Source organism: Manacus candei, unplaced genomic scaffold (assembly GCF_025592945.1).
Source record: "Manacus candei isolate 608988 ecotype Guabito, Panama unplaced genomic scaffold, ASM2559294v1 h1tg000046l, whole genome shotgun sequence".
In the NCBI taxonomy this organism is placed as follows: domain Eukaryota; kingdom Metazoa; phylum Chordata; class Aves; order Passeriformes; family Pipridae; genus Manacus; species Manacus candei.
The window spans coordinates 2,502,850-2,530,485 of NW_026138094.1; the positions used below are offsets into that span (position 1 = coordinate 2,502,850).

At 36.9% G+C, this 27,636-nt stretch overlaps 1 protein-coding gene across 1 annotated transcript in view; it reads left to right on the forward strand.

Moving 5' to 3' along the window:
* Positions 1–27,636, forward strand: part of ADAM10 (ADAM metallopeptidase domain 10) — a 44,335-nt gene that overhangs the window by 13,699 nt on the left and 3,000 nt on the right. The window contains exons 3-14 of the mRNA XM_051797107.1: positions 6,490–6,608; positions 8,553–8,711; positions 15,862–15,965; positions 17,379–17,528; positions 18,716–18,808; positions 19,433–19,616; positions 21,745–21,908; positions 23,532–23,715; positions 24,628–24,778; positions 25,076–25,259; positions 26,367–26,475; positions 26,739–26,959. Coding sequence (XP_051653067.1) covers positions 6,490–6,608; positions 8,553–8,711; positions 15,862–15,965; positions 17,379–17,528; positions 18,716–18,808; positions 19,433–19,616; positions 21,745–21,908; positions 23,532–23,715; positions 24,628–24,778; positions 25,076–25,259; positions 26,367–26,475; positions 26,739–26,959 — 1,822 coding nt within the window. The remainder of the gene's footprint in view (positions 1–6,489; positions 6,609–8,552; positions 8,712–15,861; positions 15,966–17,378; positions 17,529–18,715; positions 18,809–19,432; positions 19,617–21,744; positions 21,909–23,531; positions 23,716–24,627; positions 24,779–25,075; positions 25,260–26,366; positions 26,476–26,738; positions 26,960–27,636) is intronic.

Consider the following 27,636-nt stretch of genomic DNA (forward strand, 5'->3'; position numbering starts at 1 on the left):
TAAAAAATTTTAGAGGCTGGATCTGTAGGTGAGATGTTTTGCATTTTATGAGTTTAAATACAGTCAGCTGGATTATGTGTAGCCCTCAGGAGAAAAGGCATTTGGTGTTTTACTTGGGGGTGTGTAGGAAACACCTGGTATGGTGGTGTTGGACTGGTGAGACAACCCAGCTGAGGTGCAGGGTTTCCAGCTGTACTGCTAAAATTGGTATTAATGGTTTACAGCTTTACTCCTTGGCCAGCAAACTTTAGTAGACGTAGCCTTACTCTCAAAAAGCCATATTCTTAAAATGAAGTGCGGTGTATTATCAGCTAGCAAGTTTCTCTTCTCTGTCTTCTCTTGTTTCACTAAGAAAGCTTCTTTCTAAACTACTTTTGTAGTTTAAATTCATGTGGTAACTTCGCTTGTGATTTTATTCTAGTACATCTTTACCCGTTTTCTTTTTTGGATTTCTTGTTTTTGTTAGAACACGGCACTGCATGTAAATGGTCAACTTTATGTAAATACAAATGCAAAGATTCTCTTCAATAAACAGGAAACGGAGTGATAGAATCTGCACTGAACTTCCCAAAGAAGTTTTACCGAAAGGGGAAAAAACCCTTAACCTTGAGTAAAGACTATTCTGCCTTTAAAATCTGTACAACATTCTCTGCAGGACAGAGAGATACTTGACTGACTTTCTCAGAGTGTAAATTAGCCAAGGTGTTGCTACTTGTGATCCTCCTTGGGTGGTTTGTGTTATCTCAGCTAGCTGATGTGTTTGCAACTGTGTATATCAAGAATAATGAGTGGCAAATGGCTTGGGATGAAGGCTGTAACTTCAGTTGTAGTGTTCTGGAATACCAAGCTTAACAAGTCTGACTTCTGAAAGGCAGGAAAGAAATCTCTGAATAACCACAAGTGTCATCCTAGAGGTGTCAGTGGTAAAAAAACATAAGCTGCCAGTGTTCCAGCTGGGATTGCTGAGTGTTAAAGTGCTGCAGAGATTGGGTTTTAGATAAAGACTTATTAGAGGATGATTCTATGTGCATCTAGGTAGGTAAAAGAAAGAATGATACACCTGGAGACCCTATCATGTGCTGTTTCAGAGATAGGTTTTCTTTACTTAGTGTAGGTAGCAGGACCATGGGAATTATCAGTTAAGTGATGGAGTATGCTGTGTGGGTTTAATAGTAGGTTAAAACAGTGTAAAAAAATATCCATGTGTGATGATTCTGTAGGCTTGTGGGTAGTATAAACCCATTATTAGGTTGTTAAGCTGCTTTCTACTTAATATAGTTCAGAGCTGGAATGAGTCTGAGAGTCTTGTGGGAACTGAGTTTAGATTGTGGGATGCCTGATGTGGAAGCAGTTAGAAAGAACAGCTCAAGTTATTATCCCCTTCCATTTGTAGACCCCCTCCCATTTTTCAGAGAAGAGAGTCTTTTGAGTTCTTACATAAAAAAGTAAGGATAAAAGACTTGCACCTCAAGCAGAACAGTATCTTCTAGATCCTGACCTGTGAGGAGGCTCATGGAAGCACAGCTGCAAGGATATTTCTGATTCCTACTGAGAAGAAAAGAGTGTGAACCTAAATGGACTCTCCTTGTACTCAAGTCCCATACCATACTGCTGCCAAACCATCACCTTCTGTTTCCTTTTCCCAGCCACTTCTTCCAGCTGTGGAGTAACTCCTCCATCTCCTTCTTTCCTTTTTTTACTTTTTATCCTTTTTCTTTATTCCACAACCTCCTCTGGTCACTGAGTGATTCTGCCTCTCAGCCTGACACTGGTTGCAGCAATTTGACTGAGAAAAGACAGAAAAGGCAAACACCAAGTGCCCTTTTGTGCACCACTGGTAGTGGCTTTTTCTGCCAGTTTTGGGAAGGTCTGCAGACTTGTTACCAGTTCGACATTCTATTGTGGTGAAATGGAATAGTAGATTAGGCACGTTAAGCCTTAATGTGTGTTTTACCAAGTGCTGTCAATATGTAAACGGCCTTTTCTCTTTTTTTCTTTTAAAATGCTTTCTCTGATTAGAGCATAGGATTGCTGTAACTCAAGCCCACAGGAAAGCACGAGGGGTTTAGCTCAGTGTGGTGCTCTCAACTAAATTTTTTCTTTAATTATGACTTGAGTTGGTATGTTACATACTTTTTAAATCTGAAATAGTCTCCCTGAGGTAAGCTAGAGAGAAATAAAAATCTACCTCTTGATAGTCTTCAGGGTACTGTCATTAATGAATAAGATGTAGTTTATTATCAAAGCAGATTATATAACTATATATATATATATATATATATATATAACAGTTTTAACAAAATTCTATCCTCAACCAAATGAGCAACCATGTAGTAACTAAGTAATGGCTTGTTACTGTATCAGGTTTCAGATATCTGTAAGATAAAAGCAGTAACAAATAAGCAAGGTCAAAACTTCCTCTGAATTGATTTAATTCTGTTGTATAGAATCACTGCTGCTGGGAAATGTGGTCTGCAAGGGAGAAAGTGTGTAAATAAAAGAGGCATTATTTTTCTGAAATTAGTTAATCTCCTGCCTGGTGTGTAGCCAGGCCAGGGAATTGCTTAGTTTACACTGAGAACTCAGTGCGTGCTGTAGAAATAGTAATTACTAAAAGGCTTATTTGAAGCTTCTTATTTCTTCCACTGTGGCTACTTTAGAAAGCATATTCAGGAATGATATAGACAAATTTGTCTAACTTCTCTGGAGTCTCCTGTCCTTGGAAGAATTCATGAAGTTACTGGATTTAAGCCAGGAAAGAAAATTGAGGTGCACTCTCTTTTGCATCACTTTGAAAAGGATTGGGACTAGCTTGTGTTCCTTACGAAAAAGAGGAAGAAATACTAACTTTGAACAAGTTTAGAGTGAATGTTAGGAAGACCTCTGTATTGGGTGAGATGCTGAAATGGATTTTGTAGAGTCTTTGGAAGTTTCTTACTGAGAAATTAGGGTGTTTTAACTGGATTTTTTTTAGGGGTTCCTGCCAACTATCCATTTATTTGAATCAATTATTAGAGTTTGGAGTCTCCCCACCTATAAAGTGGCATCTTTTCAGTGCAATTTATTTCATTGGCACTTCTCAGTAGTACATTAAGATGTCTCTATGTAGTCACAAAAGTGGAATTTATGTTTAAAGTTTGGTCATTTGTTAAAGTTGTTAATTATTTGAAGTAGAGATGAATAGATGCTTTTTTCCTCCTCCACCTCCCACTCTCTTCCCCCCCTGCAGCCCCAAGTTGTCTCTGTTTCCCACTCCCTCTTTTGGTGGGGGAGAACTAAAGGAGTATTTGTCAATTTTTCATTATTAAGAAGGTGAACAGTCCAGACAGATAATCTTGTTCCTATCAAGTATGTTTGAATGACTGAGAAAAGACCTGTCTAAAAATAGCTGTAAGATGATCAGGTTATCTAATAGTTTGACTAAGTTAAGAAATCAAATAGAGAATTGTTAGTGTGAAGCACAGCTGAGTTGTTTTGTATTTGAAACAGTTCTCTAAGTAGTTCTCTAATCCTGAAAATAGAACCAATTTTATTAATAAGTAGATAATTAGCAACATGGGTTAGAATTTGTAGTGTTTATGTACCAATGTGGAAAGTATGAAGAGGGTGAATATTAAAGGAGAAAAAAACGGAGACTTCCTAATCTTTAAACTAGTGAAACTTTTGATTTGATACACAAAACTTCTAACATTTTGAAGTGACAGGGTAATTTTGATGGAAGGGTATCCCACAGAGAACAAAGAACCATTCCCAACTTCAGTAGGCTCCACTGAGCTTTCCTTGCTCCCCCAGAGCAGGTCCTGCAGTGTTGGCCACGTAGGCAAAGCTCAGGACTGACCCCAAAGCATGGTTAGATGAGTCACTGGTGGCAGCCCAGCAGCACCATGTGCTGAATGTCCTGCTCATCTGTCAGGATGAGGACAGAGATGACTTGGAAATTGAGGATACACTGGATGGCTTCTCAGTTGAGACCTAGAGCTCGCTCATCTCTGTACTTGGTGTTACATTAAGCTAAACTTGGTCTATCCCTAGCTTTGAGTCTGAGTCCTGGTTTTTTCCCCCACCCTGCTGGCACAGGCAGGAGTAAGTACATGAGAAGTCCTGCATTCTCTTACACAGTGCACTTCAAAGCCATAGAAAATTGCTGATGCAGTTGAGTGTTAGAAACAACTGCTCCTCTGTTTTATTTAAAACTAACATGAATACAACCAGAAAAATCTAATTTTGAGGAAATGTTTTTTGCACTTCTGAAAGAAAAGTGCTATATAGACTGAGGGTTTTTTTCAGAATACTTCCTTTCTTTCATGAGAAAAAAAGTAGTTTTAGCCATAAAAGGTGCTCTTGCTGGGATTAGTAGATATTTCAGTTCATCACAGAGACAGAATTACAGACTTCTTAGGGTAAGAAGTCTTCCATCAAATAGTATAGATGGGAGGAGAGATTCTAGAGGGTCTGAGACCTCTTGCCATTTAACCTGAGTTCAGATGCAGTTAGAGTCTGATCCATCCTGGAGTAACTCTGGAGAACTCAATCACAGGGAAACATCAAACTAAAATGGAGTTCAAATCTGTGTAACACCCTGACCTGAGCAGTGTATTACATCCAAAGTGAGTACAACTTTTGGAAGTACTTGAATGAAGTTCTTCAGATTTCGTATCAGTGCTGGTCTTAATTCTTCCTACCTGTTCATTTTTAACTTCTGCCCCATGAGAGCCACCTAAAGTGGTGGCTCAAGTCTCCACACCCCACACCACCCCACTCTGGAACTATGTGCTGTGCAATCTTGTAGCATTCTGTCCTAGGATGTTTCTCTAGGTTGCTTCTTCATGTTATCTCCTCTTCCTCATGAACCTCTCTCTATGTTACCAAAGGCTGTTGTGGCAGAGGTAGTCAGAAGGCAACTTAAAGAAGAGGAATTCTTATTTCTTGTGTCTCAGTGACTGCAGTATCAGGTGCATCTGTAGTGAACTGTTTCTTCCTTTGTAACAGGAAAATACATCTATACTGAAACTGTGATAGGAGCACTGCTTGGCTTGGCACAAAGCCCAAGTGCCAGGGAATTGCTGAGGTTTAACCTTCCCCATCCACCAGCCACATCTCAGGATTTCATAACCTTGTAGTAGATACCTCTAACACACATTGCCAGAGGAGAGTACTTGCTTTGAAGCTTTATTGGCACTGCAGCAGCAATAATAAATATGGTTTGATTGTGAAATGCTGTTTGTGTTACAGAACAGTCAACATGAGTCACTACAGCCCCTCCCAGAATCTGAGTGTAGTCATGGCTTTTTTTTTTGATCTTGAAGTTTGCATTGTAATGTACAGTTGTTTCAAAATACTTATAACTGCGGTGTCATATTTAGCATACAAGTGAAGACTGAACCTATATTTTGTGTATGCTTCAGCTAATTGCTAAAAAGTAATTAGATTTAATCAACTTTACACTGTGGTGCTTGTTTGTCTGGGCTATTTTGCTGTTAGCACAGATGGATACTAGCTTTCAGTGTGAAGGTCAGCTCTACTGCTGGTGTTTTTTAGAAGAAGACTGACACAGATGTAGTCAACTTATCAGAGTTACTTTTTGTGTCACAAATTGGTGACACAGCTGTAATACTCCTTCAGTTTTGTGATTGTGCAGAAAGAGAAAAATATAGGAAGAAAATCAACACTAAAATTGGAATGGGCTGAAGCTTCAACAACTTCACTGATCTGTATTTGCACAATGTGTTTATACAAAATTCAAGAGAATACCAAATGAAATTCTGAAGCAAGCTAACAGTTGTCAAGGTATGAACTCATATAATGTCAGGCATTTTAAAACACTTCAGTTATGTTGCCTGACCTCAATGAATGAAACTTCTGTTTTCATACAAACAAAATGTATTATGTTTCATATAAAGATCAGCAGTAGGATTTGCATCAAAGAATGTAGTGCTGTGATTTGAACAAGATCATTCAATGAGTAGAGCTGTTGTGCATGCAACTCTACCATTTTGGGTATTTTTTATTAGATGCTGTTGCCCATCTTATTTTTTTGAGTTTCAGTTGAAACACTAATTAGCTCACCTACAGTTCATTTACATTACTTAAATGGCAGCAGTGGAAGTAAAATAAGTGATACTTGTTCTCATCTCTTCTGCTTCAAAGTGCTGAAGTAAAATAGTTGCTTTTTTCCTTAAGCTACATGTGTGTCTTCTGAAGGAATTGGAACAGGCATATAGTCCATGTCAGCATTTTAGATGTATGTGTTTAACCCAGTTTTCTGGCTTAAATCTTGTAAATTTAGCTGCCTGTATCAAAAGCATCTAAATAATCTTGCTTAAGAAAATCCTTCCAGTCTAAATCTTGTGCAGTATAAACATTTTCTACAGATAGATTTTACAGAGTCTGCAAATTGTTTGCACAGAAGTGTTGGTTAGAAGTGCTTTGTTTAGTGCTTTTGTAATTGAAGCTCAAAGCCAATTTACCATCTTGTTTTATTCACTTTAGACAATTCAACCTTCGAATGAAGAGAGATACATCTCTTTTCAGTGATGACTTTAAAGTAGAAATATCGAACCAAGTGATTGATTACGATACCTCCCATATTTACACTGGACACATTTATGGTAAGTGGTACAACACTTTAAAATGGATGAAAGTGCAGTAATTTTAAACAGAAGTTTTTTTAATAATACATGCAGGAAATGAGTGTCTGTATGATTAGGTTATTGCTAAACTTTATTAATGCATCTAGTGCATTTGAACTCCATCTGCTTTTATCCTCATGTAAGAGTTCACATGTAACAAGTGAGTATTTTATCTAATGATTTTTATATCCATGAAACTTGAAGTTTAACTCTGCTTAGGAACATACTCTTCATAGATGTCTGATGCATCTAAAAAAAAGAGGAAAAAGCTGTATGCATTAAAGAAAAAAAAATCAGGTACATTATTAGTTTAAAGGAATAGAAGGAATATAGAGCTGCCATCATTAAGGGTAATATACCTGATTTCAGTAAATACCAAAGATAAAATTGGTTAAAAAGAAAGAATTAAGGAATTAAAAGCAGATGAAGAGATAGATTAAGACTTACTCTGGTCTTCTGTCTGTTTGGTTTTGCTGAAGATCTTTCTTAGTGATGTCCTGCAGTTTTGAAGTGATAGTTTTAAACTGTGAAAAGTTGTATACACACTTAGGGCTTCATATGCATCTAGGAGACCAATCCAGGCATTCTGAGTAGGTCACAGGACTTTTAGGGTGTGGGGGGACTTTTGTTGCCTTTTTTTCTTATTTTGTGAAATTATTTCAGGAAAACTTTTGGGTGCTTTCCTTATTTTTAATGGATCAGATTAAAGGATCCATGTGAACCTACTCCCTGGGCTTACTCTACATTTTCTTTTAATCCTCTTTATTATCTTATTCAGCCTAACTTGGTACTTGTAATAAAGTTAGAGTTCAGTAAATAACCTGTTTTGCACTTGATTCTTGATTTCCATTCAGATCAAGAGATTTCTTTCCAAGTACTCTGAAATTTCCAAAGATATGTGGCTTAATTCATTATATTAATGTGCATTCTAATAGAACATAGTTTGAAGCAAATCTGTGATCACTTATAGATCACTCACAAAAATCAATGTTCTGCAAAGCCTACTTTTACTTTTTGGTGTTCTCCCAAGAGTTGTTTGGCATATCTTCAAGATATTTTTCCAAATTTTAGTACGGTGTATAAGCTTTATATAGTTCTTGGTAATTGTTAATTAGGAATTAGTACTGGTTAATGGTGAGTAAAGTTCTGATAATTTGATATTGTGATTCTGAACTTTCTTTAATGGAGGAATATTTAAACAGTCTTTGAGTAGAGTAATTTTTCATCCTTTGTATGGAAAAGGCTTGTTGAGATGCTGCATGTTGTAGCTGTCAGTGATTAAACTTTGACAGTTGCACTTTTCCAGATTATGACTGTTTCAAATACAGATTCACTCTGTGCCACATTTAAACCTAGCTACAGTTTTAAGAGGCTTATGCTTGCAGAGAAAAATGGATGTCTTGAATATAGGTACATCTTTCTTTGAAAGCTTTCAAAGTTCAGTGTGGGCTCTGATTCTATGATTTTTTTTTTTTAATTTATAATTGTATGAAGGGATGTATAAGGACAGGATTTGGCTGCAGGATTACATGCTGTATATGTAACAGTTTTAAAATATGTAATTGAATTCTTCATTATATGCTTTTTAAACATGTCATTTATGCACCTGATCAGGAAGGTGTTGAGCTTAGTGACTATGGTTTTGCTGTAACTGTGTGTCTTACTGCTGAATAATCTCAGTCTTAAAAAATCAGACACAAACTTTCTGCCAGAATGTCTTTCTGCTGTTATCCAGAATCTTATTACCCTGGAATTCATGCAGGTTTTTAGCAGTTGGGAACTGGTACAGGATGAGGATAATTGTGCATGTATCATGTGTTAGCACTCTGCTGAACACCCTGGGTCGTGTGATGCTTGAAGTTTGCACAGGACTGAAAGCTTTTAAAAGTATAATAAAAACTAATGCACTTTGTCCCTTAACAGGTGAGCAGGGAAGTTTTACTCATGGGTCTGTTATTGATGGAAAATTTGAAGGATTCATCCAAACTCACAGTGGGACCTTTTATATTGAGCCAGCAGAGAGATACATAAAGGACAGAAACCTCCCGTTCCACTCTGTCATTTATCATGAAGATGATATCAGTGAGTACTTCCATTTTGTGCTACACATGAAATATTTTTTTTTATTAAATGTCAAAACCCATAAGCCATTTGTAAGCATCAAATGAGACTTTTTCTTGTGTATGACACTGTGAATTGTGCTGTCCTGAAGTGATTCATGTGCAATTATGGTGAGAGAGATTTCTGGCAAACCGAAGTGAGTCTTCTTTATTCTGCCATTTTAAGTCCTGAGCAGTCAGGGTTAAATGTGTAAGCAGTACATTTTGTACCCAGTGGGTACATGTTTCTTTTGAAAAATCCATTTTTAAAATGATCTATACGGATTGTTCTTCCCTGTGGTCTGAAAAATAAAAGATAATAAAGGTTCAAGCCACTGAATCTTGTGAAGGTGGCACTTGTGTGAAATAAAAGCTTCTCCCACATGCATTGGTCACATGTCTTCAGAGAGCTCGTTAGCAGAGGTGGTGGCACCCAGTATGTCCCATTTTACACAGCAGCTGATGGAAGTGCACAGAAGATAGTACTTAAATTTGGCAAGTATAGCCCTAGAAATCTAGCTTTAGTTGTAAATGCCCAGTACCATGAAATGCTCCTACATCTTCAGAACTGCTGCATCAGAGTTCTACACTCCACCTGCCTGTTTGTGTATGATCAGTCTCCAGGTATAATACAAATCAGTTTTATTTGATTTTTAAGTAACTTCATGCTGAACCTCAAAAATACTGCAATAAAGTTGTGGATTCCAAGTTTGAATCCTTCCAAGTAGGTGTTGGCAGAAAGTCAGTTTAAGATGATATTTAGGTTATTGAAGCTAAACAAACTGTCTTGCAAGCTAACTTTATGTACGACTTCAATCTTGCTCAAAAATCAATTTAAACCACAACTTTGTTTAAAAATATGTCCGGTTGGTCCATTGCACAAACTCTAGAAGGTTTGAGTTTGAAATCTCATTTGGAATTGGATGAGGAGACTTGTGTTAGATCATTAGAAGTCACTTGAACAATTCTGATGATGATATACGTGTAAATCATTTTCAAAGTACGTCATAATGAGACTGCATTGAGAAAAGAAATGTCAAAGAGTAGGAAGCTGGATGAGGAAAATTTCTGATTGTGATTTGGCTTTATGTATTATAATTTTCTCTGTGCTGTAAGCCAGTGAGAAGCACAAGGTTGTTATTGCATATTGCTCTCCTTGATTGCTTCTCTTGTATAAATGCAGTGAAGAGAAATGATCTTTCTCTGCTAAAAATTTAGCTAGTTTGGGTGGATTTTTTTGTATTTCATGTTCAGTGGCAGTATGTGTGCTGTCTTTGAGTATGTTAAAATTGCTGTGAGTCCTTCCTGTTGTCTCATTCTGTAAACATGATTTCTAACCCCAAATCAAATAGAATTTCCATCATTTTAAAGAGCTTGTGAACGAGTGCACTTACTGAGTTTTGTGTACATTGTGGGCTGTACTTGTTTTCTAACTGACTCAGTGTATGTTTTCCTTGTGCTTACAAGACCCATACTTGAGAATAAACTTTACAGGGTAGCATTCCATACTTTTGATTCTCAAAGAGAAGCTGCAGCATGTGCTGCAAAGCCTTACTGGTGAAAATCAGTTCAGAAAGTGAGGAGGCAGCTTGCCTTGCTGGGTGCAGTTGGATATTACAGGGGTTGCTGCTGTAGCAGGAGAGTGGTGAGGAAAAGTAATTAAAAAAATTACAAGAACCTATTGTGAAACCATAAGGTACATTTTTCCTAACGTTTCTGTGAGTGATTTGTACCTGCTTGTAAGTTTGTTATGTCTTATAGGTCTCACTGAACAGTTCAGTTCACTGCTTGATAGTGGGAACGATGGACTACCACTTACATAGGACTTTGTGCAAATAAATCACCATCAGCTTTATGAATGGTTTTATTAACCCTGTTGTTGAAAAGAGGGGGAGGAGGAAAGTAAGAGACATAAGGCAGTGAAGTGATGTGCCCAGCTTTCAAAGGGTGAGACAAGCAAGAAGATTGTCTCATGTCCCAGTTCCTTATGCTGTAAATAGTGAGTGACTAAAAATACTCTTCACTGTTATGAACTACTGACAGAAATAGAACTGTACCTTAAAGAAGCGGATAAATTGATTTTATGAAAGTTACTGTTGCTGTTTTGTAGAAGTGATCTCTGTCAGAGGAGTAAATGGATCACTTGGGAACTGGAGAAAGTGAATGATGAAATTGTTCTTAGTAATGTCCTGGTAAAGTGAACGGGAGCAGGATATGTTGGGGTGTTTTTAATTATTCAGGTACTGGTGCTTTGGCCTTCACTATTTTTCCTTCTGAATCTAATGCAGCGAAACCATCAGTTAGAAACAAGATCAGATTATCAGAGGGGATTGTCTAAATCTATCCCACATAAAAGCAACAGTACAGCGTGACTTCCAAGTCACCAAGTGAGTGAGCACTGCTGCTTGCTCAGCGTGGTTGAAAATAGCCCCTCCTGGAGAGAAGTCTAAGCAGCACTATTTAAAAACACTCCACTCCTGTGGGTTGCTGCCAGGGCAGTCTGATGAGCCTGTGTTCTGATTGTATGGGTTCACTTTTTTCCATGGTATCTAGATGCCTCCAGGATTTCTGTGGTCTGAAATATCTCAAGTGTACAACTACTTCTGTCTCTCTCTGAACAGTGCTTTTGAAGCTGAATTATTTTTGCCTTTCATGAGAGTTATTTTTGCATTGGACTGCAGCTCCAGAAAAACTCCCAACAACTCAAAAAAGCGAAGCTTTACAGCAGCTTTAAAAATCAAAGCAAGCGTGCTAATTTGTTGTTTTTACTCTAATCTAAAGCTAACTCTGGTGAAATAGAGTCAAACCACTGGTTTGTTACATAGGACAACAGCAATAAAAAAGTTCACATTTCTAACTAGGGAGAGACTGAGGTAAAAAGTCATCTTTGCTTTAATTTGGGTATTTTTTGGTCACCCATGTTTCAGCCTTTTGAAACAATATGCTTTTTAGTGCTTTTCAGAAATCACAATGCAACATATGATTAGCATCTCAATGAGTTCTTATTCAGTAGTTAAACAAAAGTTGTTTTGTAAATGGGGATTATATTGTCAACTTTATAAGGCAGCTTTTGTCTGTTACAGTGGATCTGGTGACCAGTTGAAGCCAGCCTTCTATTCACGACTTGAAACACAAGTTGAATGATTTTAGTTTCTAAACCACTCTTTGATCAAACTGTTTTATAATTTAGGGCTAGAAAGATGCAAATTGCTGTTTGCATTAAAACGTTCTGGAAACATTTCTTTAAGTTCATTTGAACTATATTTACTTTATTTAAATACTGTTTGCTTCAAGTATACCCCTGAGTTCATGCTGTGAAATACAAAATCTGTGTTTCCTCAGATCAACAATACACAGGAAGATCCTGTTCAGACCTTCAGGAAAATTAACATGGAAGAACCATATAACTGAGAACTAAAAGTGAAGTGTTTCTTAATTTTGCAAAGCCCTGTCTGCTGGATGTACAGACCATTGCAAACTGTGTTTTATTAATGAGAACTTGGTTTCTTTTTCATCACATTGTGGTTGTCAATTTAATAATGAAGGTCTACTTGACAGTTTTCATGGGAGCAGGGTGTCACAGACTGCTTTGAATGAAATCTGTAATAAGGATTTTTTTTTTGTATCTACTTAACATCAAAATTTTGTTCTGACACTCTTGCTTTTGCTAGTAGTGGGCAAATCTGTGACTATTGAAGAATTGAGTTTTCATCATTTTTGATGAAAGTTTGATGGCATATCCTTGTCCCAGATGCCTGAATCCAGTAATCATTAAGTAGTTAACATAAAAGCTTAACAGATTGTACTTTTTACTGACAAGTAGAAATAAAAAATTCATGTGTTCAGGAATGTCTTAGTGGAAGGTAGTACATTTTCATAAAAGGAAAAAAAAATCTTATTTTGAGCATCTTGAGTTGTAAAAATCAATAATCATCTGCCATTAATTAGAATAAGACATCTTTGTCAGAAAGTATGAAATGACAAGATTTTGGGGGTGGGTTTTAGATTTGTTGTTTTCTTCTACTTTTTACTCTTTTTTAACATTCTGTCAGGAGGTACAAAAATTGAAAGTGGACCATGCTGGAAAAGAAAAATAAAGTATTTGTTTTGCCTAATGACTTTCTCTAGTTAGAAATTCGAATCTGTTATTAACCCTTTCTGCTGTAGCTCTGTTGGGAAACAGTCTTCTTGTTTTTTCTCAACTCTGCATTCACTGTAAGCAATCATTTCATGGTGAAGGCATGTGTTTTCTCCTTCTCACTTCATGGGGTTGTGGTAGAGATAGACTAAGAAGCTCTTGATCCCAAAGAGCTGGCACATCTCAGAGCATTTAAAAGCTTCACAAGAACATGGATCAGACTTCTGTCATGTGGGTCAAAACTGTCCAAGTCATCTGACAGCATGTAGTTCTTGCTTAGCTTCAGAAATTTAAAAATGGAACTGCTGCAGGGGATGATGGAAATAGGAATTCTCAGAAGATGAAGAGGGAATGGTGCCTTCACAGTGTGGGGGTAATGCAGCATTCAGCAAAAGAAAACTTGGTGTGCAACTTTCCCTGTGAGTCAGACATGGTTCCAAAGTTAACTATCCCATTACCTGCCTCTTGAGTTTAGCAAGGTGGTTTCAAATGTGTCCATGTGGGGTTTTCCAGCACATGCAAAACCTTGGCAATTGCTGTTGCAGACTGTTTCATGTTCAATGTTCTATAATTTTTACTGTCATATCTTTAAAGTGTTTCTTAGTAGATTATTACTTTTGAAGGGAGAAATATTTATTTGAATTGCAGGCAGTCAGCATTAAAAAGGTAGTTAAGGGATTTCCTAACCTCTTTGGGAAAAAGACAGAGAGAAAAGACAGATTATTTTGTGTGATGCACTGAGAGCATTTATTTCTAGTACTGTTCTGACAATTGTCATAATGCTACAGGGTGGGGTTCCTGCAGGAGTTCCTTTAAAGATATGATGGTTTTCTGTAGGTGAAATGTGCTGGTGGAAAGGCAGGATTGTCCATTGCTCCTGCCCCTGGATAACCTGCTCTTGTTGCAGAGATAAATAGTCAGGGGTGTGAAACTGGGGAGTAGGTAATGAGAATTTTCATTGGAATAAAAACAGTAGATTTTTTTTTTTTTTTAATACTGTTGTGAGTGGAAAAAAGGGTGGTGGAGATGGAGAAGGGAAAGATCATATTTATAATCCATTGCTTGTAGCTCCAATCTGGTGATATTAAACAGAATCCCCAAAATTACAAAGTGACCTCAAGAGAGCATGGTGCTTTTTGTTTAATATTGGTTATAGCCAAGTCAGTGTCCCACTGCCTTGCTTGAGCAAATTGGTTGAGGTGACTTACAGTAAGAGCATTTTTTTCCTCTTTTTCTCTCTTCACTTTCCTGGCACTGTGCTGTGTCTAACTGTGCCTGGAGGAATGTGATGAGACAGCAGTTCAAAAAAGGCGTTTGTGTGGTGGGAAAAGTTGAAACTATTATGCAGAAAGTAATTAAATAAAATTACAAGGTAAGTTGTATATTGAAATAGTTTAGCAGCATCATACAATATGATTGCAGGGAGCAGGAATGAGAATCAAAGATAATTAAAGGCAGCTGTCAGATGACACCATATCAGAGTCCATACTCCAAGGGGGCATCTCCACAGAACCAGAGGAAGTCCAGGGTAAAATCACATGAAATGCTTATAAGGTGGACATCAGGTCCTTGGTGACAGGTCTTAGGCTTTATAAATCCACTCTTACGAGTCTTCTGTTTACTCTGTGAATCTGGATCTCCACTCTTTTTTAAAAGCAAACAAAAAACACCAAAGAAAAATAAAAAATGAACCTGCTAACAATTCCTGAAAACAAACCTCAGTAAAGTTTAAACATTTCTGACAAAACCTCCACTCTGTTGAGATGATGCTAAAACTGTAGTTTACCCTACAGAAAAGGAATTATTAATTATTTAATTCTGTGGGTCCCATAATCTGTATTCCATTATCTCTTACTTGGGCACCAGTTTATAATGGGATCCAATGTGCAAAGACTCTGAAAGGACAAGACCTCCTCAGTGTTTCTCATCTCCAAAGGAAGCTTCTGCAAGTACAGGTTCCTTACAAATCTCTAATAGATCCTACCCTAACCAAAACCTGACTCTGTGTGGCTGAAGGACATTCACTTGTGCAATAAGATCTTCACTGGCAAGTATTGAAAAAATTGCCCTTGTTAAACAGGCATTTGTATGATATTCTCCCTCAGCTAGTTTGGATCTCCACCATGTTTAACTGATGTGTACCCACAGAGTATGGCAGTTTTGTTTTTGAAATTTAAACAGTTGGCTGCAGGAAGGAGGAGTTGAAAGTGTTTCTTTTCAGTCTTTTTTTACTTTGCCAGTGAAATTTTCAAATCTACCTGTAATTTTGTAATGTGTAACTCTGGATTTCAAATCTGCACACATGCATATGTACATGCACACACTGATCTCATCCTTAATTGCACTGTTTACGTTCCAGAATGGAAATCATGCATTTCACCTTGTCAAGAACATTGCTGGCAAACTCATAACTCTGAATTGTAGATTTGAGTTGAAAACCAAGGATCACTAGCATTTTGCTTCTTATGTGTTGGTAGTTAAGTGGCATAATGTAAAAAAAAAAATTCAACAATTCTGTGGAAGATGAATAAAATAGTGAAACCCTCTAAGAATGTCAAGGTTTCTTAGTTTGTTTACTGAGTAAAATAAAAACCCCCTCTCTATCCAAGCAGTCTTTAGTATACTTGATCTCTGATGATTTTCCATTGTGATTTCATTTTTTGAAGGCTGCTGTTAGTTCAAGCTCATGGGTACAGATGTGTAAGTGATGGTTCTCATTCCTATGTTAAGACACTGCTCATCGTATTTTCTCGTGTCTGTAAGAAAACAATGTTAAGAAGCAATTGGAATTTTGTTTTGTTTGTAAAAGTAAGAATGTGTCTTAGTAGAAATGTTTAATGAAAAAAAGACAGCTGCATAAAGCTTGAATCTAAGAATGCTTCCCTCAATCCACATGTACAATAGTGGACACAAACTGAATAAGCTGCAGTGATGCAGCCATATTTTGGACTTCTGCTTGGAATTTGAAAACTCAACCTGGCCTTCCTCTTTTTAGAATATCCACATAAATATGGACCACAAGGAGGTTGTGCAGATCATTCAGTATTTGAAAGAATGCAGAAGTACCAGATGACTGGTATAGAAGAACCAACAACAGAGGTACAATACAGGCTAATGGATTATGTTGATTAGTAGTTAGTGTGATAAATTCCTATTTCTTGTATGTTGTCTCTTTTACTTTTGGTCAGTCATCTTCCTTCCACATTGTGAGATACTTAAATTATTGCTGGAGGTTTCTTATTAACGTAATTTTTGTAAATTCTTTTTCTCATTGCTTCTGTAGCAAAGATGTGTCAGCTCATAGCCTTAATGAATCCTACATGATCTCAAATTTTTCAGCAGTTAGGATTTTTGGATGGCTGTGGAAATCGAGCTTAAGATGAGGAATATACTTTATTGCAGTTGAGAAGGAAGATTTTCAAGAGCCCTTGATCTCCAAGAAATATATTCATTCTAAAGAGTAGTAACTTTCAGATTTTCAAGTTACATTAATGTAACACACTTGGGATATCTGAGTGCTTTCAGTGGAAAATTAAGTGATATGAGTGGGAGGGTCTTATTAACAATATTCTAAGAGTGAAGGGGTTACAGCTACAGATTACCTGCTGTGAGAGGTAAGTGTCCTGTGGGAGGAACTCGTGTACCTGTTTAGAGTCCTGCAGTGGTTTTGCCTTCAGGTTTGCACCACGTGTCATGAAATATTTTTTCCCAACAATTTCCAACAGTAAGTTACTGAGATTCTCTTAGAGTTAGTTGTGTTCTGAACTGTTCCAAGTTTTAGCATAATTTTGTGGTGTCAGTTAAATACATACCAACAAAACTGTGCGATATGGATTGTTAAATAGCACCAGCAACTTAAAGTTTATTTAAGCTGTGACTCCAGATATTGTCAATATTAATACACAATTCAGCACCGGTAAGAATAACATGCTTTCACAAAAATTTACTTGTTAAACTTCATGGAGAGAGTGGGCCATCAAGCAGTTAGTGCTGTAAGGCCCTTGTGTTACCAGATACCACTCTTGACTAGCCAGCATCCCCTTAACTTCATGTTTGGTGTCCCATTTGTTCCAGGCTGAAGTGCTTAAACATTTCTGCTAGCTGAGGTAGCCAACTAAGGTAATTACAATTTGAAATAAGGTGCATTTTAAGTCCCACCAGTGCTGGTTTTTTACTAATCTAACACAGTTTGTATATCTTAGAAAAGGATTAGGAAAAAGAAAAATTCCAAAGATCACACGAATGAAAAAAAAATCTGTTTAACGTTGACTGCCTTTTGTAATATAAAATGATATGCTCAGAAATGTTTTGCTAAGATTTCAGTAAAAATACTTGAAAACTTGAAAACATACTTAATTCGAGATTCATGAAACTTTCCAAGTTCAAGAAAAAGAATGGAAGTCCCTTTGTATTAGCAGAGGATGTTTAGCAAAATCCCTTGCTGTTTTTAGGTGATCTAGTGCAGCGTGTAGATTTACAAAATTAATGTGTTCCTTTCCTGTGTATGTGTAGAAGCCTTTTGAAGAGCCTAAGAATGATGGGCCACAGCTTTTAAGGAAAAAACGTGCCACTCAGGCTGAAAAAAATACATGTCAGCTGTATATTCAGACTGATCATTTGTTCTACAAACATTATGGAACCAGAGAAGCTGTAATCTCACAGGTATTTCCAGTCCCTTTGGTTTAAATTATCTGCTTTTCCTTTGTTTAGTTCTGATGAATGTCATGTAACTTATTTGTGTGTATTTTTGCTTTTTTACTTTAGATGTCTTATTTCATTTATTAAAGTGATCTTGACATTATTGAAGCAGCTTTTTTATTTCACTAAAAAGATGCTGTTTCTGTGACAAAAGTCCTGGGCACTTGTGCTTCCTTTGGTTTTTAGTGGCAGCTGTGGTGTTTAGCACCTCTGAGCAGCACTTGCAGCCTGACTATTCTCAATTCATACTCAGAAAAATAATACTTCCTGAAGAGTTCTGTTCTGTTTGACAGCCTGCCAGACCTCTGTTTTAACACTTGCACAGCCTTCCCTTTGAAACTTTAGCTCAAACCACTGTGAGCTAATGGTGCTGAGATCTGTTCCTGCAGCATCCGATGTAGTGAATGGTTAAAAAAGCAGTGACAACTAAAAGCAGATGCTTTTCATTTGTCAATACACTATTAACTGGAAAAAGGGTTGGTTTGATTTGGTGTTTTTGCTGATAATTTGCTGAAAATGTAGCTAGCGTGTTAACATACTTCTTGAAGTCTGAAGTTTCACTGCCACTTGCAAATCTGACTTCTACTATTTATTCATTACACTGTACATACACAATTCAAGTAACATTTTTCAAAGCTCTGAGTTGCCTTAAAAGTCAGGTTTTTAATGAGGTAGCATTTCTATGTGCTCTTAGAAAAGACAAATGATTAGTTTTTTTCGCATTTGTGTTTTACCAGAAATGAGAGACTAATGCTGTAACAAGTAAATTTTTTTTCTCCGAAAAAGAAATGCAGTGCTTTGAATACAATTTCAACAGCAGTGCTGCCTTGCCATAGCAATGAATGAAGGAGTATCACAAAGAGGTATCAGAATAGTTGATGGAATTGTGTTTAAAAAGTAAAAAGAGAAATGACAAAATCCTTTGGTGTTGTCTGGCATGGTGGGAATGCAGGTACTGTAGTAGTAACTACTGGTTATGTAGTGACTTATTTCCATTATTTGCCATCAGCATTTGATTAAAAAGGCCTGTTAGAGTTCCTGCAGCACTGGACCTTATTGTAGAAGTCTAGGCCTTGCAGCTGTGGCTGTTCAAGATAAGCTACAGTGTAATGCATGGATCTTTGAACTGTGGATGCTTTTGGTTTTGACAGATATCCAGCCATGTGAAAGCCATTGACACCATTTACCAGTCCACAGATTTTTCAGGAATCCGTAACATCAGCTTCATGGTGAAACGGATAAGAGTAAGTTGTACTGGAAATCCTTTCAGCTTCCCTGATAATCCTCAGGGGCTGTATTTTTCAAATGTCCTGTTCCTGTTCACTTGTACTTATTTATTGTTTTATAATAGTTCTTTAACACAAGTGTCTCTGTAGTAAAGCTGCCCTAAACCATTTATTTGGTTTTATTTTAGTGTTTATTGTCAAAAGCCCACTGCTTCTGTATTAAGCTGTAGTCAGGTTTTTTCCTAGGAATCAATTTGCTTGTGTTTCAGCAGTGTTGTTGTGTGGTGAATGGACTGTATTGCTACTCCCCAAGAACGTTAAAACACATAATGACCATCCAAGTTGAAAGTTCCTTGTAAAAAGTGATGATTTAAGAGGACAAATATAAACTTTTAGGTACTGATGGGGAAAAGAAGAAGAAGGAAATAAGAGAGTGGAGATTTCATACACAAATGCAATTCTTCATTTATTGAAGAACTTTGTTTTCCAAATATTGGGGTGGTAATTTGTCCAGGCTTACAAATCTTAAGCAACATCTTAAACTATGTAACACACGAAGGTATTGACAGCAGTAATCCTCTTAGCTGGCACATGCAGGTGAAAATGAATCATGTCTTACAGTTTGTTTCGATTTGCTTTTAGATTAACACAACCGTGGATGAGAAGGACTCTTCCAATCCCTTTAGATTTCCGAACATTGGTGTGGAGAAGTTTCTGGAGCTGAACTCGGAGCAGAATCATGATGATTATTGCTTGGCCTATGTGTTTACAGACCGTGATTTTGATGATGGAGTCCTTGGTCTGGCTTGGGTTGGAGCCCCTTCAGGTAATTGTTTAGAAACCTTCAGTGCTATGAAATAAGGTATTATTTCATAGGTACTGGAAGAAAGGTAGAAACCGTGTCCTTTAAATTAACAGCAAATACACAAAAATCTCCTGACCAACCTTTCCAGTTTTGATTATGTTTATTTTATTTTTTAAAATCTAGCATGTGTCACTTCAACTGATATTTCTGTATTTCTGATGAGCAAGATGTGAACAATAAAGGAAAACAATTTTTTAATGTAAAGGTGATATTACTTGAATTGCTTTTTATTTATGATAAGTATTAGTGATCAGTAAAGTGACAGATGAAACAAGTATTTCTGCTCTATATGAGCAGAGGTTAGAACTGTGCTTTTGTAGTAGAACTACACTGCAGAACCTTTAGATTTTCTAGGTAGTACTGAAAACATTTTTTTTTTTTTAAATCTTTGAGATCTTGTTCTGGGAGATAACAGAATAAATATTGTGTGACTTTTTGAACTGATTCTCATTAGTTTCAGTCTAGCTGTGTATTTTTGGCCTAAGGTATGTCTCTTGATGTAAAAAGATCAAATAATGGTCTTCCTGTGTGCAGCATCTCAAGATATTTGTCCTCTGTGTATTGGTTTTATAAGGTATATTAGTTTTATAAATGATATATTTGAAAGTTGTTACGCTTTAAATTCGAATAAATACAAATTCATTCATTATAGCTCATCACAGGTTCCAAATTGTAGAAGCTTTCACATAAATCAAAATCAGAAATTGAGAAGGAACAATCTTTCCTTGTTTCTTTCCTTAAGTGATTTATATATAACAACACATTAGGCTAAAGAGAGCAAATTCTGTGGGATTTTGCAGGAGACTGGATGCTTTCATGAGAACATTATCGAGAGCTTTAACAGAATTTGAGTAACTGTGGAAGAAACATGAAACCATTCATGAGATGTAGCTATACATTTTAACCTCACTTTGTTTACAGCTGTACTTTGCTCTTTGTAGAGTACTGCAGCTATATAGAAAACTGTTGTGGGATGACAGTCTCAGACTTTTATTTTAGAAGACTAAAAAGCTCAAATAATTATCATTAGGGTATTCAGAGAGGTAAGAGATCAGTGGACCCATGATTGAAGTAAGTATGTTAGAGGGACCTGTGTGGACTAACCTGAGTGACTGTGGAAGAACCATAGGAAATATAATGCACAGATGGCCTGTGGAAATGAGAAACTGGATCTGTGATGGCCAGTCTAATGTACAGACTGAGCAGGCACAGGATGAATTAGATTGTGCATTCCATAAACACTGCTTCCATAACTAAATTTAATTGAGAAAAATTAAGTTGCTTTGAGAGATTTTCATCCTTAACACACACACTGACATAGGTCAAGTGGGATATGTCACTAAAATGAAACTTTATTTCAGAAGGGAAACCTTTTTTTAGACACCATTTTTAGACACCATTTACATTAGCAATAAAATAGCTGAATTTTAGAACATTGATAATGCTTCAGTACAAACCCAGGTTACGGGAAAATTTGGTGCAATTAAAGTAAAAATGATTAGACTTTTCCAAATAGTAAGTGCGATGCACTTGACTGTTGACCTTCTCAACATGGGTCTCATTAAGTGGCACATCAAAAGCATTTTCAGCTTTAGTTTGTAGTGGAAAAAATGAGTCACTTTTTCTCACAATGATACATAGATAATCTTAGGATGCACTTTTTATAAATGCTCTTTCTGTGAGAGAGGATCTCCAGCAAACCTTCTGTGGATTTTTTTTATTCAGTGAAATCCAAATGGGATGTAGATTGTGGCAAACCTGTATTGGCTGTTGCACCCTGCTAGTCTTGTACTACAGGTGTGATGAAATAAGGGCTTGTCCATGCAGTGAAAGCCCAAAATAGCTCTTAATAGCTATTCTAAACCAACTAACTTCTTGTGTAAGTGTATCCAGTCAGTGTTGAGAGCATTAGTGTGAATAAATCTAATCTACTTTCAAGGTTGTGCTATTATTAATTATACAGCAGAACTGTTAGTCTGTAAACCTCCACTGAGGAGACAAACTGTTTGTTGCTCTGGATGTCACTAGAAAAGTAACACAGTACTTCTTTCCTTAAATACCTAACTGGTGTACTTTTGTGTAAATGCAGGGAGCTCTGGAGGAATATGTGAGAAAAGCAAATTGTATTCTGATGGGAAGAAGAAGTCTCTGAACACTGGAATCATCACTGTCCAGAACTATGGCTCTCATGTCCCTCCCAAGGTTTCTCACATTACTTTTGCTCACGAGGTTGGGCATAACTTTGGTTCACCTGTGAGTATTACTGTTGATCTGTTAACTCCCTTTCAACCATTTCAAAGGGCATGATTTACAAATGGAGTTTTTACTTATTATAAACAAGGAAAGTAGAATCCTGACTCCTGTGTGCATATGTGCACACACAATGTATACAAACACAAATGGATGGCCAAACTGTGCTCTTTTGTGAGTATTTGACAACACTGGTGCAACAGTGGATTCTGAGAAGTGTTTATTTATTTTAGTTCAATCCCTTACAAAGAGACTTTGTTATTATTCCCTATGAGCTTCCTTGTTTTTTGTGAAGACTAGGGTCATGCACATCTTCTAAATCTATTTCAGTTTGTCCTGGAGAGGAGAAGAATCAATGCAAAATTGATTAAGATGATAATCTGTTCAACAAATGAAGATAGAACTGGCTTGCTTTTATGTTCAATTATTTCATACTTACAAGTTTAGCTAAGAAAATTGTAGAGAGAATTGAGATACCAAGGAGAATGTTTTAGAGTAGAATTGTTTCACCATCATTTAGGGATGTGATTGGTTTTTTTTTTGTGGCAAGATGAAAGCATGAGGCTTATAGTTTTGCTGAAAATGAGAACAAAGTCTTCTGGTTTGGGGCTTTTTAAATTTATTTTTAAACTTAAAACTTTCTGCTCTTGGAAGTAAAATGAAATCCAGATATGACAGGAATTTACTGTTTTTCCAAAACAGTTACTCACATATGAATGCTTTCTTAACATACCTTGAAAAATCCCTAGTACCACTGCTCTGATTAGGACAAGCCTTCCAAGTAGAATTGAAAATATGGGCACATGAAGCTGAAAAACCAATCCCACTGAGTGAAACATCTTGGATCAGCCTGAAAGATGGGTCCACTAATTATACTCTTTAAGTTGCATTTGATCCTGGCAAATACAGGAACACGTGTTTGGTTCTACCAAGTTACAATAAATTACACAGTTCTCACAACTATGTTGAAAACTTTAAAACCTAGGTAATTCTTTTGGAGATGTAGGTTGTATTTCTGGGAAGCTGGGTGCATCAGAACAGCATTGGAGTTCCTCTAGCACTGAACAACTCAGTGTGTCTGCTGATGGTTGGACAATCTGTCAACCTGGGATGCCTTTCATCCCTCACACTGGGGGTTGTAGAGGTGCAGTCACAGCCAACAGACTCCTGCTCTGTCTTGGAGTTCTCTTTGTACCTCCCTGAAAACAAACAAAAAGAATGGATTGCAGTTTCTCTTAACTCCTCCTGCCTTTATTCAACAGAGTACTTATTACCCTCTTGAGATCATAAAGCCACTCTTTTTAGGTGATGGCACCTCTTCCGAGTCACTGTTTGTTCTGGGACATGCTGTTGGGGGTGTACATTGCCAAGAATGCAAATAAGCTAAAACTTAAGAAATTAGATACTTGCTGCTGTTGTCTTGGGAAAAAAAATTAACAAAATAAACAGAACACAAAAGCAAACCTTGGTTTTATATGTATATACTTCTTGTATTGCAAGAAATCTTAGAGTGTAAGATAGTGCTTTATTTTTGTTCTTTTTGTTCTCACTGTGTTAGCACCACCAAATCCACGTTACTTTTGCACCTGTTGTGATAGAGATAGTTGTAAAATGTTTGTTTTGCAGCATGATTCTGGAATGGAGTGCACTCCAGGAGAGTCCAAGAACTTGGGACAGAAAGAGAATGGCAATTATATCATGTATGCAAGAGCTACATCTGGGGACAAACTTAACAACAACAAGTTCTCTATCTGTAGCATTCGAAATATCAGCCAAGTTCTTGAGAAAAAGAGAAATAATTGTTTTGTTGGTATGTATTTAATCACCCTGAAAGCGGAATGATTGAGCTATTACTATGATGCTTACTTATACATTTATTTTATTTATTTTTATTTTACTTTTTTATTTATCTTAATCATTAATTTTGGTTTCATTTACTGAAAGATTCTGTTAGTAAAGAATTAACTCTGAGATCTCAAGTACTGTGTCAAGTTCTGAGCTGCCCAGTACAGAAAAGGCATATACTGGAGTGAGTCCAGCAAAGGGCCACAGGGATTATTAAGGGGTTGGAGCATCTGACATATGAGGAGAGGCCAAGAGAGCCTGTTAAGTCTGGAGCAGAGAAGACTGGGGGAGGCTCTTCTTAGTCTTTATAAATGCCTGGTGAGAGGGAGTAAACAGAACAGGGCCAGAGTGTTCTCAGTCATGCCCAGCGAAAGGACTAGAAGGGAAGGAGCACATATTAAACTTCAGGGAGTCCTGTTTAGACATAAAAAAACCCCAGGGTTTTGTAGGAATTTTTCTTTCTGGAGTCTGTGATGTGGGAACTCCCACAAATTTTGAGAGATTGTGCAGTGAGTAGGTTTGGATTTTGGAGTGATAGTAGTTCACCCCAGTGACATCAGCCTTTGCCTTAAGGTGCTCTGACTGTTAAAGGAGTGCAGGAAAGGACGTGGCTCCCTTGGAGACTCAGCAGAAAGCTCGTTCTTAGCACTCCCACTGTTACCAGCCAAACCCTTTCACTCAAAGCTTACAGTTCTGTGAACTGTAGGAATGACTAAGCTGGGTGGCAGCAGTACTGCAAGTTGACTTGAGCCCTGGTCTAAAGTCCATCTTGACCAGGCTTTTTCAGTCATGATTGGCTGGATGCTTGTTAACGTTTATAAGTCTGTTTGCATGTTCTTTGTAGTGCTTTGTACATAAATATACTGGCATTTTTCAGAGTCTGGGCAGCCCATCTGTGGTAATGGACTGGTTGAACAAGGAGAGCAGTGTGATTGTGGATACAGTGACCAGTGTAAAGATGATTGCTGTTTTGATGCAAACCAAGCAGAAGATAAAAAGTGCAAGTTAAAACCAGGCAAAATGTGCAGGTATTGTGCATGTGTGTTACAGTACACTTTAATTTTGGGCATTTATTGGGAACTTTAACTGGTATTTCAGAATCTGAATCCGTTTACCTGCTTTTTTTCTAAAAGTAATGCCTTTGTTTCAAATGCCTTATACAACGAGTGAGAAGTCCCTAAGCGCAATTATGCCATGAGAAAAATAATTTTCAATTTGCAGTTGGATTAGCACAAATATGAAATATGTTGAGTGTTTGAGTAGGTTTCAGGGTTCTTTTGCAATTGTTCGTGTTTTTTCTTGACGTGCACATTCTCTGTTTGCAGCCCCAGCCAAGGCCCCTGTTGCACTCCCCAGTGTCGTTTCAAAGACAGGACGGAAAAGTGTCGGAACGATTCTGACTGTGCAAAAGAAGGAATGTGTAATGGTTTCAGTGCTCTCTGTCCAGCATCTGACCCCAAAAAAAACTTCACAGAGTGCAACAGGAATACCCAAGTTTGCATAAATGGGGTATGGTTTTTACTGCTCATGTTGTTTGTTGTGAATAGGTGTGATTTCAGTGCTTGCTGGAGAACAGTGCGAGCTTGGTCTGTTTTTCAGTATAAATGTTTGATTTACTGGTTTCAAGCAAAATAACTGTGAAAGTACACCAAGTATTAAGACATAGGTAACTAGTACCAATGTAGCTGTACTATTTGAAAAGTTCCATTTAAAGTTTTTTGTAAAAATCAGGATTATGGAAGTGTTTTATTTTCTAGTTCCACCCTTTCATTTTTCTTCAGTCTTGGTCAAGTAATTTTGTTGCCTCAGAAAATTAGATATGCTGTCAATACAGCTTGAATTTGTTTTATTGAAAATACACAGTTGCTCCAGACACATACATGTAGCATAGATGTGCAGACATATAGAATTATTCTGAACTGCCATTAGTTTCCTGGGTTAGAGAGGCCATGGCAGTTGCTATGAAATATTGATGGGAAGTCTCTTATTGAGTTAATCTGTGTTTATTTGGAAGCAGAAACAAGAAAAAATCATCCTCTTAAAGAGCTATAACTTGTGTTGCTGTAAGTCTGTTTTCCACAGTCCAGGTTTTTAATCCAATGCTGCTTGTAATATTTTTTCAGCTGATTTATAGTCATTATAAAGATAGAGGAATTGTCTTTATATAGTTACTGATTTTGAAACAAGATTATAAATACTTTTTATTTGAGTTTGGAGGATCCTCCCACAGGGAAATTAAATACACAGTCTTTTCTGCCACTAGTTTTTATTAGTTTCTGGGAGAAAATATTTGTGAAGACATGTGTTTGGTTTATTTTTCCAACCATGGTTTCGAGTGGTCATGTTTCAGTGTGAATTGTAGTGCTTGTGAGTGTTTGCAGGGTACTCTGTGGCCATAAAAAAAGATACTGTGTTAAAAAATAAAATAGGGTAAATCACCTTTTAATAAGTTATTAAATATGCAAAAACATTGAAACTGAAGCAATTGCTTTTATTAATAAGCATCTTTAGACCTACAGTAAGGCTTTCAGATATTAAAAATTAATACCTTTTCTAATGTCAGTGTGCTTAAAAGTGATATTGATTTTGGTGTTCTTGTGCTTTTGTCTCCCACAGCAATGTGCTGGCTCTATCTGTGAGAAGCATGGCTTGGAGGAATGTACATGTGCTAGTTCAGATGGCAAGGATGACAGAGAACTGTGTCACGTCTGCTGCATGAGGAAAAGTAAGATTTGTCTGAACTGTAAACTCAAATAATGCACTGGGTGTCTGAGGAGGCTTCTCGTGGATTGAGTTTTTGTTAACTTGAGAGCACACTGATCTCGTTCATGCTTGGTTTTAGATAGAAATTGCACTGTATTTGGTAGGAAATAAACAGTATATTTTGCATTTTTACAGATAAATAGAAAAGCATTTTGAACAAATGGTGGTTCATGCACCGACGTCTTAACACAATAATGGTTTGATTAATTTGTATTCACTTTTCAGTGGACCCAGCTACATGTGCAAGCACAGGCTCCAGCCAGTGGGAGAATTACTTTCATCTTGAAACTATTACTTTGCAACCTGGATCTCCCTGTAATGATTTCAAAGGCTACTGTGATGTGTTTATGAGGTGTCGACTGGTAGATGCTGATGGCCCTCTAGCTAGATTAAAGAAAGCAATTTTTAATCCAGAACTATATGAAAATATTGCAGAGTGGATTGTGGTAAGTATATTTTTTCTTTTTTATGTTACAAGTCTAATGCAAAATGTTCTTGTTAATCAAGAATCACAGCTGATAAGTGTTGCTGTATATACACAGTGCTTCAGCATTCTTCAAAGTATAATTAGTCCTTGTTTGACTACTTTTTCTGTAAGCACCCTCAGTGCAGCAAATAATTTTGACAGATTGAAGGAAATGGAAACAAATAATCAAGTAAATATTTTGTGTTAATACCTCTATTCATTCCCGTGTCTGTTTTGGTGTGTTAACGTTCACATTTTTAATTTACCGGTTTTTCTTGTTTTAACAATATTTGAAAGCTCTGATTTCTTTTAAGTAACTAATTATTTTGATCTTTAGCATTCATTATTTTCATTGTGCTGGATGACACTATCCTAATAATATGCTGGAAGGAAAGCTACAATGAGACACCACTGCAGAGCTGCATAGTCGATTTTGTGCAAGCTGTTGGTTGTTTTAGGCTTGTATGGCTGTTGTAGTGTATCTTCTGTGAAATACTCTTCTGACATTAGAATGGATCTGAAGCATTTGGGCTTTTCTGTGAGAACTCTGAGGACATATTTCTTTCAAGTGTTGTGGTCACATGTTCTCGGTGATGTTTCAGAAAAGCTTTTTGATGATTTTTAGAACACAGAGGAAAGCCATACACAATGTCTTCT